The sequence below is a fragment of the Microcaecilia unicolor genome, chromosome 3, assembly GCF_901765095.1.
Source record: "Microcaecilia unicolor chromosome 3, aMicUni1.1, whole genome shotgun sequence".
NCBI lineage: Eukaryota > Metazoa > Chordata > Amphibia > Gymnophiona > Siphonopidae > Microcaecilia > Microcaecilia unicolor.
This window is the reverse complement of record NC_044033.1, coordinates 333,903,110-333,918,828: the sequence shown is the minus strand read 5'-3', so window position 1 is coordinate 333,918,828 and position 15,719 is coordinate 333,903,110. Positions and strand designations below refer to the sequence as shown.

The window sequence follows — 15,719 nt, the reverse complement described above, 5'->3', positions numbered from 1 at the left end:
GTTGGGGAACCTTTTTGAGGCTTGGTCGTGAAAATAAAAGGACCAAGTAAACCTAGCGAGATACTGCTTAACGCTGCTTTTTTTTCCCATTATCCGTGACAGCTGGCCATCTGGTAGCCACACCCATGTCCCGCCTTCGCTACGCCGCTGATACGCCCCCTTGAAGTTTCGCTGGCGAGGCGACGGGAAAGCGGCGATGCTATCAAAAAAGCCGCTTTCAATTATACCGATTTGGCCGCTTTTGAGAGATCGCTGGCCATCTCCCGATTTATGTCGGGAAATGGCCGGCGATCACTTTCGAAAATAAGTCTGTTTATATATCTTAAAAGGTGCAAACAGGGAAGACAAGGCCATAGCAGAGAGATTAAAAGTATTCACCAAGGAAGATGTGGGAGAAATACCGGTGCCAGAAATGGTATTCAATGCTGACAAGTCTAAAAAACTGAAACAAATTTCTGTGTAAACATGGTAGATGTAATGGAGCAATTTGACACATTTAAAAGTAGCAAATTGCCTGGACCAGATGGTACACATCTCAGAGTACTGATAGAAAGAACAAGGCAACCACTATAGGTGGAGGCTGGACACAAATGGGCTGAAGGCCAATGAAGCGAGGTATGACAAGCAGAAGAGCAGGAGGACAAAGGAGAGGAAAGGGTTAAAAGAAAAGCAAGGAGAAATGGCAAAGGAGGAGCAAAGGGAGGGGGAAAAGGTTAAAAAATAGAAGAAGTAGGGAAATTAGTATTGGAAAGGACAAAGCAGGGCAGTGCTTCCAGGGAGAATAGAGCTAGAGAAATACTTAAAAAGAAAATTTTACCGAATGTGAAGGCCTGCATGTCCATGTGCACTGTCTGCTAACGTTCCTGAAGGCGGTCTTAGGGCGGAGGGTGGCCATCATTTGGCTCTGGAGCATGAGAGGAACAAGGTGGGCATGGTCTACTTGATATTGGGCTGTACCGTGAATTGCCATGAGCATTTCTCATCCCTCTCTCTTGCGCATGGTAAATGCAGCCGGCATCTGATTTGGGGACAGGGTGCACAGAGGGTCACAGACCGTGTTCGGACCATTGGATCTGCATTCAAGGCAGCAAGTAGTTCCAGGGTAAGTCCGAGCAATGAAGAGGGAGGTGCTGCATTCAAAATAAATAAATATATAACCGGGGAAGCAGCCATGGACATGCCGCAGCGGGCCAGTAGGGAGGTAATTTGAAGCGCTGCACAGCTGAGCGAGTTAACTAAAGACCATGCAAGTGAGCAGCCTGTATCGTAAATATGTTAAAAGAGCTGCAGGCGCCATGCCTCGGTCAGGCGTTGCAGGATTTAGTAGCCACAAAGCAGCACAGATTATTTCATAAACTATTATACTGCAGTATGTAGGAGCAGTGAGGTAACAGTACAGTTGATTGTGACCAGGGGTGCAGAGCAGGGATCACAGACAATGGCAGGAAACAGAAACTCTTGAAACCGTTTAGATGTCCTGCCTGGGGTGGAAGGGAATAGAGAAAGAGAGATTACCACAAAACGTGATGTTAAAGTTCAGGGGTTGTTGTTTGTATGCCATGCAGATTTACAGCAGTCACAGCAGAAAGGCAACTTTGGAGAATTCATAGTACACACGGTGTGTTGCTATCTTTAAATGTAGCATCTTGCAGTTGAGGTAACCACGGGGAAGCATCTGTACAATTGGCGGCCATTTTGGGTCCACATAGACAAGATGAGCAGGCAGCCATTTTACCTCCTAGGAGATGTGGCTGCGCAGTAAGAGATCAGTCGTTTCCTTTCAGTAGAATTACATTGCTCCTTCGGGATGGTACTGCCATAAATAGGTTTATTTTCTACACATCTATGGTACATTGCTAACTACGAACTGCAGAGGGCAGCATAACATAAGGAGCTAGCAGGAACTGTCAGGCAGGCAGAGATATGCAGGCTAAAAAAAAAAAAAAAGAGAGAGAAAAGGATGTATTTATTCCACAACATTCATTCCCCTTATCTCTCCTGACTTACGTTTTGCAGTTGAAGGAGTAAGTTATAGCAATTAAGGAACAAGGTATGGTAGTGCTCTGGAATTTGATACCAAAAATACACCATGTCTTACTACAAAGTTAACAGGGTTCAAGACACTACGGGGAAAACATGCTTTTGCTGAACTTGCCCTCCAAAATGTACTTGTAATTTATTTGCTTACTTTTAATCATCACATTGTTTAACTGTTTATATATCTTACTAGTCTTCCCAGCCTAGCTATGCCGCCACAGTGCAACAAAAGTAAAAAAGCAACAGCCAAGTCTTCAAGACTGGCCACAATAACTAAAGCAGCAGGAGAGAGCACCAGAGAGGATGCAAGAAGGCGGTGCAAAAGGCCTGCGATCCAAAGAAGGAACACAAGGTCAATCAAAGCAAGACATGGAAGCCCTCATGACGGAGCTCCAAAAACAGAGCAACATGGAATGGCTACGGTGACACAGCAGCTGCAAGCAATGGGAAGTAGCACTGTGATAAACAGCCCAACTGCCCCAGTCTGTGCACAAAAGGTACAACCACCTATAGCTACAAGGCCCATGGATGGTCTACCAGGGGGGTAAGTCACCTGCTAGCACTGTTATCACACAAACACCTTCGCAAATGCAGTGTTACCAACCTGTCTAGGGGTGTAACCCAAATTATGAAAGAAAAAATGTAGAAGAAGGAATTTATTGACATCTTCTCCTTGGTCCTACGAGAGCAGGACGATGAGGGACAGGATACTTTACCCATTTTAAAGAGAGAGGAGACCAAGAGTATAATATGCATCCTTTGATGAGGCCATCAAGATAATAAGGAAGCTTGGGGTACAGGCAAAACTCGCAAAAGCGGATATTGAGTCCACAATCTGTCTCCTTCCAGTTCACCCTGAATCCTTTCGTCTGTTAGGTTTCATGTTTATTCAACAATACTATTACGACAAGTGTATTCCGATGGGTTATGCTTTATCATGTGCATATTTTGAGCAGTTCAGTTCCTTCATGCACTGGGTAGTGAAGCAAATAGCCACAGTTGCAAAGGAGACTAGCTTTAGGGACCACAGGAGTAACAAAAGCCCATCATCACATTAGGGTATCCAAAGCCATTAAAAATGATTTGTTAGTGTAGAGTAAATTCCTTACTACGTTCAATGGGTTGACTTTCTGGCAGGACCCCCCAACACAGGCTGAGTCACTCGAGTTATTCACAGATGCAGTGGGGGGGAAAGGGATTTGGAATTTACTTTCAGGGTGCATGGTGCGCTGCTCTCTGGCCTCAGTCATGGATAGAGCAGAAGCGGAGCCAGGTTGACGGCGCTGGTGGTAGCGAAAGCAGCATGAGAGCGGACTTCTGCCGGTGCCGGCACACATTTTCAATGCAACACGTTGAGAAAAAAATAGGCGCCGGTACCAGCAGAACTCCATTTGGGGGAGCAGCCGCTCCCCTGGCACCCCCCCTCTAGCTACGCCACTGGGATAGAGACCGGCACCACGAGGGACATTACATTTTTGGACTTGTTCCCTATCATGGTGACATTCCATATATGGGGCCAGGAACTAGCGAACAGGGCAATTTTCAATTCTGATAATATGGCAGTTGTAAAAGCTATCAACAGTTTGTCAGCCAAAGAGCACAAGTCAGATAGGCCGGTGAGAATTTTGGTCTTCCTACAACAAAGGTATTAGTTAATTGGATGGGCCTCAGGGGAAATGAGGTGGGAGCAGTTTGTGCTACAGTGGTGGAAATAAGTATTTGATCCCTTGCTGATTTTGTAAGTGTGCCCACTGACAAAGACATGAGCAGCCCATAATTGAAGGGTAGGTTATTGGTAACAGTGAGAGATAGCACATCACAAATTAAATCCGGAAAATCACATTGTGGAAAGTATATGAATTTATTTGCATTCTGCAGAGGGAAATAAGTATTTAATCCCTCTGGCAAACAAGACCTAATACTTGGTGGCAAAACCCTTGTTGGCAAGCACAGCGGTCAGACGTCTTCTGTAGTTGATGATGAGGTTTGCACACATGTCAGGAGGAATTTTGGTCCACTCCTCTTTGCAGATCATCTCTAAATCATTAAGAGTTCTGGGCTGTCGCTTGGCAACTCGCAGCTTCAGCTCCCTCCATAAGTTTTCAATGGGATTAAGGTCTGGTGACTGGCTAGGCCACTCCATGACCCTAATGTGCTTCTTCCTGAGCCACTCCTTTGTTGCCTTGGCTGTATGTTTTGGGTCATTGTCGTGCTGGAAGACCCAGCCACGACCCATTTTTAAGGCCCTGGCGGAGGGAAGGAGGTTGTCACTCAGAATTGTACGGTACATGGCCCCATCCATTCTCCCATTGATGCGGTGAAGTAGTCCTGTGCCCTTAGCAGAGAAACACCCCCAAAACATAACATTTCCACCTCCATGCTTGATAGTGGGGACGGTGTTCTTTGGGTCATAGGCAGCATTTCTCTTCCTCCAAACACGGCGAGTTGAGTTCATGCCAAAGAGCTCAATTTTTGTCTCATCTGACCACAGCACCTTCTCCCAATCACTCTCGGCATCATCCAGGTGTTCACTGGCAAACTTCAGACGGGCCGTCACATGTGCCTTCCGGAGCAGGGGGACCTTGCGGGCACTGCAGGATTGCAATCCGTTATGTCATAATGTGTTACCAATGGTTTTCGTGGTGACAGTGGTCCCAGCTGCCTTGAGATCATTGACAAGTTCCCCCCTTGTAGTTGTAGGCTGATTTCTAACCTTCCTCATGATCAAGGATACCCCACGAGGTGAGATTTTGCGTGGAGCCCCAGATCTTTGTCGATTGACAGTCATTTTGTACTTCTTCCATTTTCTTACTATGGCACCAACAGTTGTCTCCTTCTCGCCCAGCGTCTTACTGATGGTTTTGTAGCCCATTCCAGCCTTGTGCAGGTGTATGATCTTGTCCCTGACATCCTTAGACAGCTCCTTGCTCTTGGCCATTTTGTAGAGGTTAGAGTCTGACTGATTCACTGAGTCTGTGGACAGGTGTCTTTCATACAGGTGACCATTGCCGACAGCTGTCTGTCATGCAGGTAACGAGTTGATTTGGAGCATCTACCTGGTCTGTAGGGGCCAGATCTCTTACTGGTTGGTGGGGGATCAAATACTTATTTCCCTCTGCAGAATGCAAATAAATTCATATACTTTCCACAATGTGATTTTCCGGATTTAATTTGTGATGTGCTATCTCTCACTGTTACCAATAACCTACCCTTCAATTATGGGCTGCTCATGTCTTTGTCAGTGGGCACACTTACAAAATCAGCAAGGGATCAAATACTTATTTCCACCACTGTATCTATGCTATGGGCATTGCGGAACCAGCCAGCCCCATATGCAATCATAGTGCACCTGGGAGGAAATGATCTGACTGATATCAATAACGATTTGGTGGTAAAAAAATATATACTAGCTAGCCTTTTTCCACAGTCGGGCCTGGCCTGGTCTTCTATCACCCCGAGATGAAAGTGGAGGAGCGAAAGATCTTACAGGTCAATAGACAAGGCCAGAAAAAAGCTTAATAAGTGGATGTTGAAGTTTATGCACAAGATAAACGGGCATGTAATAGTACATGAGTTGATCTCTGAGTCCTGCGATGGACTATACAGGCCAGATGGAGTTCACTTATCAGACATTGGGATAGACATTCTGAACTCGGATTTCCAAGATTACATAGAAGCAATAATTTTAGGAGGAGGCCACAGCTAGGATTGGTGGGGAGAGCCCCGGCAAGCGAGGAGTCACTGCCGAAGCCTGTGGCGGTATGTGATGTCATTCATGGCTGGGTATGCAGCACCTTGATAGTTAATAGTTGAAAGTGAAGTGTTCAACTATGTTGGTTAAATTGAAATTGATGAAAGGAAGGTGTGGCCACATTTTAGTATATCTTCCTAATGAGATATTGTACTCTCCAGTCACCCAGCTCTGGGCTACTTTTACCTGTTCAACTATTTTCTCACCTCTGCAATAAAGCTGCCTCTCTTCAGATGTCTACCTCCAACCACTGATACAGCTCTCAGAATTACGGAGTCTTTGTACTCTGGAGCAACACTTCTGAACATCTGGTCCAAAATATATAACTTCTCTTTAAATTTTGGGATAAGAGGGAATGGGTATGGTCAAAGAGACAGACAGAAGAAGAAGAAATGTACTCAGAAGTTCATCTATCAATCAGTTAGGGCTTTGTTTGTCACAACCTCTCAACAAAAATTATATGACTTTAACACAGGCCTTTTAGGCACCTTACTTTAGGTACTGAAATGGAAGTTGGCACACTCATTGAGGTATAACAAAATGGTATTATAAAAATCTATCCTTACATAACCACCATATTTGATATGCGTCTCTTTAAGGATTACTGCCCACTTAACATACGTTAAAAATTTGAATGAAATTAAAGGCCCCAGCTATGAATTTCCTCTCCCTGCTGATGACCCACTTAGTCGATTGCTCACTTATTTGCAAGACCAATTGCCTTGCTGGATCTGCATCACCCTCCTGTTTCTCTCCCCCATCCCCAACCATCCAGCATTGTTCCATCTCTACCCCCTTATCCCAACTATCACCACCCTGTTGGTCTCTCTTTTATCTTCCCCTCCTACTTAGTCACTTATTGGTCAACTGGCCCGCTGCTTCCTGAGGTCAGCACTGTAACACCAGCATCAGAAAACAGAAGTCAAGCACAGGGACATTGCCCTATGTGCGCCATTGATGGTCCCAGAAATAGAAAGTTAGCTCAGAGTCTATGTAGCTGTGACGCATACAGCAGTATTTGGTTATAAATTCTTACTGCAACTTATTAATTATCCTGAATGACACAATCCAAAGTATAAAATGACCACCAGCTCTTCAAGTCATCCTTAAAGACGTATTTATTCAAGATTGCTTATCCAACTGATAATACTTCATCCTAGCCATCCTTATTTCGGCTGTACCCACTGACCCCCGACTGCACCTACCTCGACTTGCTCCCCTGTTTTATCCACATGTTGTTATCCCTTCCATAGGCTTCTTTATACCTGTACCCTTCCTGAAATGTAACCATTTGTAATTGAGCCCGCCCTTGTGAGATAATGTGGGATATAAATGTATTATAAATAAATAAAATAGCTTGAGTTAATCTTCCTGGAAACAAAGGTTAATTCCTCTAACTGAACCCAAGCCAAAAGGAGAATAAAATAAACCACCATACAACCTTTTCTGGCCAACAAGATGCTGACTCAGGATCCTGTTCCAGCAAACAGCTGCTGCAAGGTGTAACTTACTGTTTTGGGGATTGACAGAGCCAGCTGTGGATCACACAGGGCAGTGCCCCCACACCTTCCATCAATTTGCTGATGCTGCCTCTGCCATTGCGATCTGGGGAAGCAATGGACCTGGCAGAGGAGCTGGAAACCAGGTGAGTGAGTGAGTGGAAGGGGGAGAGGAAAAGGAGAAAAATGGGGGAATTCAGGATGGTGGTGGTGTTTTTGAGGGGAGTGAGAGATAGGACAATGTTGGATGGGAGGAGAGGCAGAAAAACAGGCAATATTGGATGGAGTTGGTAAGAGGAAGAGAGATGGGACAATACTGAATGGTGGGGGGAGAGACAGAGAGATGGTGCTGGATGGTGAAGGTGTGAAGTAAAATGAAGATATCCCCTTACCTGGGGGTAGTGGTAAATCCTGGACAGGCTGGAAAACTCACTCGATTGCTCAGCTAAAAGACCTTCAATGACAGCACCCAGTCTTCCAGATGTTTTGCAGCTATAATTTGGGATCCCGGTGTCCATTCCTGAAAATATATTCATTGCAGCTGTATACGTTAGGAATAAATTGTTGCAAGGGTTATAAGTGTGGAACCCCAGTGTGAGATTGGGTAAAAGCTCCGAGCTGTTGTTAATCTCCTCCACCGCAGACACAAAGGCCAGGAAGTTGTAATAGTATAATGATATAGGACTTTAAGGATAATAAATGACAGATAACTTTAAATTAGCACCAAACTAAAAAATACAGAAACAGAGACATTGGTAGCAGACGGTGAGTGAAACAGGGTTAGGATTAGGTTTAAAAAAAAAAGAGTTTGCTACATATTTGTCTGCTAACATGATGGATAAGTGGATACTTCAGGTTTAGCACAAATTAAGCACATTTCTTTCCTCTCTCCCTGCCATTCTCTAGGGCCACAATGAGTCCATCTTTATCCTACCTACATGCACACAGCCTTAATCACTGGACTGTAGCACCTCTGTTTCTCTACCCATCCATACAGTGGTGGAAATAAGTATTTGATCCCTTGCTGATTTTGTAAGTTTGCCCACTGACAAAGACATGAGCAGCCCATAATTGAAGGGTAGGTTATTGGTAACAGTGAGAGATAGCACATCACAAATTAAATCCGGAAAATCACATTGTGGAAAGTATATGAATTTATTTGCATTCTGCAGAGGGAAATAAGTATTTGATCCCCCACCAACCAGTAAGAGATCTGGCCCCTACAGACCAGGTAGATGCTCCAAATCAACTCGTTACCTGCATGACAGACAGCTGTCGGCAATGGTCACCTGTATGAAAGACACCTGTCCACAGACTCAGTGAATCAGTCAGACTCTAACCTCTACAAAATGGCCAAGAGCAAGGAGCTGTCTAAGGATGTCAGGGACAAGATCATACACCTGCACAAGGCTGGAATGGGCTACAAAACCATCAGTAAGACGCTGGGCGAGAAGGAGACAACTGTTGGTGCCATAGTAAGAAAATGGAAGAAGTACAAAATGACTGTCAATCGACAAAGATCTGGGGCTCCACGCAAAATCTCACCTCGTGGGGTATCCTTGATCATGAGGAAGGTTAGAAATCAGCCTACAACTACAAGGGGGGAACTTGTCAATGATCTCAAGGCAGCTGGGACCACTGTCACCACGAAAACCATTGGTAACACATTACGACATAACGGATTGCAATCCTGCAGTGCCCGCAAGGTCCCCCTGCTCCGGAAGGCACATGTGACGGCCCGTCTGAAGTTTGCCAGTGAACACCTGGATGATGCCGAGAGTGATTGGGAGAAGGTGCTGTGGTCAGATGAGACAAAAATTGAGCTCTTTGGCATGAACTCAACTCGCCGTGTTTGGAGGAAGAGAAATGCTGCCTATGACCCAAAGAACACCGTCCCCACTGTCAAGCATGGAGGTGGAAATGTTATGTTTTGGGGGTGTTTCTCTGCTAAGGGCACAGGACTACTTCACCGCATCAATGGGAGAATGGATGGGGCCATGTACCGTACAATTCTGAGTGACAACCTCCTTCCCTCCGCCAGGGCCTTAAAAATGGGTCGTGGCTGGGTCTTCCAGCACGACAATGACCCAAAACATACAGCCAAGGCAACAAAGGAGTGGCTCAGGAAGAAGCACATTAGGGTCATGGAGTGGCCTAGCCAGTCACCAGACCTTAATCCCATTGAAAACTTATGGAGGGAGCTGAAGCTGCGAGTTGCCAAGCGACAGCCCAGAACTCTTAATGATTTAGAGATGATCTGCAAAGAGGAGTGGACCAAAATTCCTCCTGACATGTGTGCAAACCTCATCATCAACTACAGAAGACGTCTGACCGCTGTGCTTGCCAACAAGGGTTTTGCCACCAAGTATTAGGTCTTGTTTGCCAGAGGGATTAAATACTTATTTCCCTCTGCAGAATGCAAATAAATTCATATACTTTCCACAATGTGATTTTCCGGATTTAATTTGTGATGTGCTATCTCTCACTGTTACCAATAACCTACCCTTCAATTATGGGCTGCTCATGTCTTTGTCAGTGGGCAAACTTACAAAATCAGCAAGGGATCAAATACTTATTTCCACCACTGTATGCATTTGATCCATTAAATAAACTCACCACTGAAGATTAAGCAGGGGCTAGAGGAGACTGATTCAGAAATTGGCATCAGGGGGAGACAGTATGGCTGAAAGTACCGGTGGAGGTTTTCTACGCCCACCAATAATAATGAGGCCATACCTTTGATGGACAACTAGAAGTGTTAGCAGAAATTCATATGCAATGCAGTGAAGATGTGGCTCAGACTGTGAGGAGTTAGGAGAGGGGGAGGAGAAAGAGAAGAAAGCAAAAAGGAAAGGGGAGAAATGAAGGGATAAGAAAGAGGAGGTGAAGTGGGAGAAGAGGGGGAAGTGAGTATAAGGATGGAAAGAAAGGATAGGTGAAGAAAAGAGAAGAAAAGCAGGAAGGGACAGACTAGCACCCCCAAACCCCTCCACAATAGTCCCCCTAAATGCCGACCCTTCTTGTACCCACAATGCCCCATGCTCACAGGACTCACACAAGTAACATGCAAAAAATGCACATCCAAAGAAAACATGTGTTTTTTTGATCTTTGAAAACTTTTGCAAATATGTAATCTTGATTTGCCCTTGCCATTTTTAGGGCATAGACCATAGAAGTCTGCACAGCACTGGCCTTGTTCTAAAATTTCTGAAGTTGTCAAGCCCTTAAAAAGCTCCACTTCAGCCCATCTAAGTCTATTCAGCCTTGATCTGAGCACAGACCATAGAATTCTACTCAGCACTGGCTTTCCTAGCTAATCTCAGCTATGCTTCTTTTGATCCATTCCTTCTAAACAAGATTCCTTTATGTTTGTCCTATGAATTTTTTAATTCTGTTAGAGTCTGCATCTCTATCACTTCCTGTGGGAGGGCATTGCAGGTATCTACCACCCTCTTAGTGAAAAAAATACTTCCTGACATTATTCCTGAGTCAGCCCTCTTTCAACCTCAATTCATGTCCTCTAGTTCTACCGCCTTCCCATCTCCTTTCCTCCTGGGTATACATGTTTAGGTCAGCAAGAGGGGCATAATCGAAAGGGGCGTCCAAGTTTTCCTGAGGACGTTCTCGCAGGACGTCCCGATTCAGGGGTGGGGAAACCCATATTATCGAAACAAGATGGACGTCCATCTTCTGTTTTGATAATACGGTTGGGGACGTCCAAATCTTGAAATTTAGGTCGTCCTTAGAGATGGTCGTCCCTAGACTTGGTCGTTTCTGATTTTTGGTGATAATGGAAAGTAAGGGATGCCCATCTCAAAAACGACCAAATTCAAGCTCTTTGGTCATGGGAGGAACCAGCATTCATAGTGCACTGGTCCCCCTGACATGACAGACACCAACCGGGCACTCTAGGGGGCACAGCAGTGGACTTCAGAAAATGCTCCCAGGAACACAGCTCCCTTACCTTGTGTGCTGAGCCCCCTCCAAACCCCCCAAAACCCACTACCCACAACTATACACCACTACCATAGCCCTTACGGGTGAAAGGGGCACCTATATGTGGGTACAGTGGTTTTTGGTGGGTTTTGGAGGGCTCACATTTACCACCACAAGTGTAACAGGTGGTGGGGGGGGGATGGACATGGGTCCACCTGCCTGAAGTGCACTGCACCCACTAAAACTGCTCCAGGGACCTGCATACTGCTGTGATGGACCTGAGTATGATATCTGAGGCTGACATAGAGGCTGGCAATCAATATTTTTAATTATGTTTTTTGAGGGTGGAAGGGAGTTAGTGACCACTGGGGGAGTAAGGTGAGGTCATCCCCGATTCCCTCCAGTGGTCATCTGGTCAGTTCGGGCACCTTTTTGTGGCTTGGTGATAAGAAAAACACAACCAGATAAAGTCGTCCAAGTGCTCATCAGGGATGCCTTTTTTTCCATTATGGGTCGAGGACGTCCATGTGTTAGGCATGCCCAAGTCCTGCCTTCGCTACACCTCCGACATGCCCCTGGGAACTTTGGCCGTCCCTGCAACAGAAAGCAGTTGGGGAAGCCCAAAATCGGCTTTCCATTATACCGATTTGGTCGACCCTGTGAGAAGGATGCCCATCTTCCGACTTATGTCGAAAGATGGGTGTCCTTCTCTTTCGAAAATGAGCACGTCTCTCCATGTACGTCTTGTTACGCAAACCCCATACCATTTTTGTCAATTTTCTTTGAACCGCTTCAAGTCTTTTTACATCCTTAGCAAGATACGGCCTCCAAAACTGAACACAGTACTCCAAGTGAAGCCTCACCAACAACTTGTACAGGGGCATCAACACCTCCTTTCTTCTGCTAGTCGACCCTGTGAGAAGGATGCCCATCTTCCGACTTATGTCGAAAGATGGGTGTCCTTCTCTTTCGAAAATGAGCACGTCTCTCCATGTACGTCTTGTTACGCAAACCCCATACCATTTTTGTCAATTTTCTTTGAACCGCTTCAAGTCTTTTTACATCCTTAGCAAGATACGGCCTCCAAAACTGAACACAGTACTCCAAGTGAAGCCTCACCAACAACTTGTACAGGGGCATCAACACCTCCTTTCTTCTGCTAGTCATACCCCACTCTATGCAACTTAGCATCCTTCTGGCTGCAGCCACCACCTTGTCACACTGTTTTGATAATTATTATTACCACAATATTGACTGGTTAAATGCCCCATCAAGGAGTATAAAGTACCAAAATACACATGCAACGTTTCACCTGATTATGCACCAAGGCATGGAATGCACTTCTGAAAGACCTAAAATGCTTCTTCAGAAAATTCTTCTTCAAGGAAGCACGGTAGCCCTGGCTACATGCATCCTATTCAATCAGATCCTTAATTATCCTTTGATAGAATATCTCTGTTAAACTCTTAATGCAAGCCATTTTGAACAAAGTCACATTTGGAAAAATGTGGGGTACAGGTGTTGAAATAAAATTAAATAAAAATAAATCTTTATGACTGATTCTTGTCTATTCTAATTTTATTCATTATATAGTTAAAATAGTTGAGCTTCATTAAATGTAAGCCACATTGAGCTGAAATTAATTTTTTGAATAATGTGGGATATAAGAATAAATAAATACATAAACATAAGCAATGGCAAGTTAGATCCAACACATTGATAATGAAGGCTAAGCGAGAATATGAAGAGAAACTTGCCAAAGAGGCAAAAACTCATAGTAATAACTTTTTTCAGGTATATCTGAAGCAAAAGGCCTGTTAGGGTCTCTCTGGGACTGTTGGATCATCAAGGAATAAAAGGGGCACTCAGGGAGGATAGGGCTATAGCAGAGATGCTGAATGAATTCATTGCCTTCATCTTTACTGAAGAAGATGTAAGAGATTTCTTTCAGTTCTTCTACATCTTCACCCTTGAAAACCATCTCTGGTATAAAGATGAAGATGTAGAGGAACTAAAAGATATACTGAGCAAAGCTGACAAATTAAAGAGTACTAAATCAACTGGATTGGATGGTATACACCCCAGGGTACGGAAAGAACTCAAATATGAAATTGCAGATGTGCTGTTAGATGTCCATAGTACCTGAAGATTGAATGGTGGGCAATGTGAAGCCTATTTTTAAAAAGGGACCCAGGAGTGATCCATGAAATTACAGTCCAGAAAGCCTAACTTCAATGCTGGGCGTAATAGTTGAAACTATTATAAAGAATAAAATCACTGAACACACAGACAAACTTGGTTTAATGAGACAGAGTCAACAGGATTCAGCCAAGAGAAGTTTTTTTTTATCTCACCAGTTTGCTTCACTTCTTTGAATGCATGAATAAACATGTGGCTACAGGTGAGCAGGTTGATGTAGAGTATCTAGACTTTCAGAAAGCTTTTGACAAAGTTCCTCATGAGAGACTTCTGAGAAAATTAAAAACCCATGGGATAGGAGGCAATGTTCTGTTATGGATTAGGAACTGGTTGATGGATGGGAAACATGTGGGATATAAATGTCACAAATAAATAAATGGTTAAATTCATTCTGTGGAGGAGCGTGAATAGTGGAGTGTCCAAGGACTTGAACTGGCACCAGTGTTATTTAACATATTTATTAATAATTACATTTGCAGACAACACAAAATTATTCAAAGATGTTAAAATGCATGTGGATTGTGAAAAATTGCAGGAAGACTTTAGTAAGTTGGAAGACTGGGCATCCAAATGGACGATGAGATTTATGCTCCTGTTTACTAAGCCATGAGGTCTGCCAGCATTAGTGCCAGGACAGCCTCTAGCGTAGCTTAATAAACAGACCCTTTAATGTGGATAAGTGCAAATTGATGCACATTGGAAAGAATAATCCAAATAATAGTTATTTGATGCAATGTTCCACCCTAGGAGTCAGTACCCAAGAAAAAGATCTAGGTGCTATCACGGATAATACGCTGAAACCTTCTACCCAGTGTGTGGCAGTGGCTACAAAAATAAACAGAATGCTAGGAATTATTAGGAAAAGGATAGCAAATAAGACAGAGAATATTATAATACCTCTCTATCGCTCCATGGTGTGTACAGTTCTGGTCACTGTATTTTAAAGAAGATATAGCAGAATCAGAAAAGATTCAAAGAAGGGCAACTAAAATGTTTAAAGGGATGGAGCTCCTGTGATATGAGGAAGGATTATGAGGTTAGAACTTTTCAGCTAGGAAAAGAGACGGCTTTGGGGGGGGGGGGGATATGATAGAGTTTTACAAAATACTTAGTTGTGTAGAATAGGTACATGCAAATCAATGTTTATTCTTTCAAAAAGTAGAAAGACTAAGAGATACTGAAGGAAGTTATATGGTTCGACATTTAAAATGAGCAGGAGAAAATATTTCCTTCACTCAACAAATAGTTATGCTCTGGAACTTGTTGCTAGAAGATGTAGTATCAGCAGTTAGCATGTCCGGGTTTAAAAAATGGTTTGGACAAGTTCCTGGAGGAAACGTCCATAGTCTGCTATTGATATAGATATGGGGAAATGTAATGTTTGTCCCTGGGACCAGTAGCATTTTACTACTATTTGGGATTCTGTGAGATACTTGTGACCTGAATTGGCCACTGCTGAAAGCAGGATATTGGGCTCGATGGACCATAAGTCTGACCAGGTATGGCTGTTCTTATGTTCTTAATTGAAATACAAGGTGCAATCAGCTGACTATCTGGCAATAAGTAATCTGTTGAAACAGACGCGGTATATGTGATACCATTAAAAGACATGAAAAAGGAATTCCAACTATTGCAGGGGTATTCAGATGTGTCCTGGAAAACAGAATCAGTAAAAGCTCATTGATTAAGATTTTAGGATATAACTATGCTCAGAAGTTCAGTGATATAGAAAACCCATAAGATCAATTATGGGTGCATAATATTGGCATTGCTGCTGTAGTGCCTCTCTATATTTTTTGTTAAGGTGAAGGAATAAAAGAAAAACGGGTGGTGGCGGGGGAGATATATACGTAATAAGAAGATAATTTAATTATTTTGCAAAGGGAGTCATAAAGACTTAGGAATTAAAATTAAAATTAATTAAACAAAATAAGAAAGGATTACTGGGAAGAGATGTCAAGGTTTAGTAAGGAATCCAAATTAGAGCAGAAAGAATGGTGACTTCAAAGGGTCTGTAAATTTTGATTTGTTTTTTAAGGTTGGGGCAGAGCAAAAGTGTACGAGAACGTCAGGAAAATTGGCGGGCTCCGGGCTGAGGAGAAATGATGGGTAGCAAGGAAGAAAGCTAGTTGAGGGAACTGAAGCAAGAAAGTTCATCCCACCCAATCCCTCCCAAAATTTAGAAGAGTGAGGGTTGGGATTGGTTTCTTGGGTAATTTTGTAGTTGGGATAGCAATGTTTAGGGAGGCGGTGGAGATGAAAACGGTAACGGAATTCAAAAATGCGTGGGATAAACA

The 15,719-nt window shown here is 43.7% G+C and overlaps 1 protein-coding gene across 1 annotated transcript in view; it reads right to left on the bottom strand.

Annotated features, from left to right (window-relative positions):
* LOC115464704 (vomeronasal type-2 receptor 26-like) overlaps positions 1-7,805 on the bottom strand; it is a 51,384-nt gene extending 43,579 nt beyond the window's left edge. Inside the window, exon 1 of the mRNA XM_030195067.1 lies at positions 7,680-7,805. Coding sequence (XP_030050927.1) covers positions 7,680-7,805 — 126 coding nt within the window. The remainder of the gene's footprint in view (positions 1-7,679) is intronic.
* Positions 7,806-15,719: the final 7,914 nt, after the last annotated feature.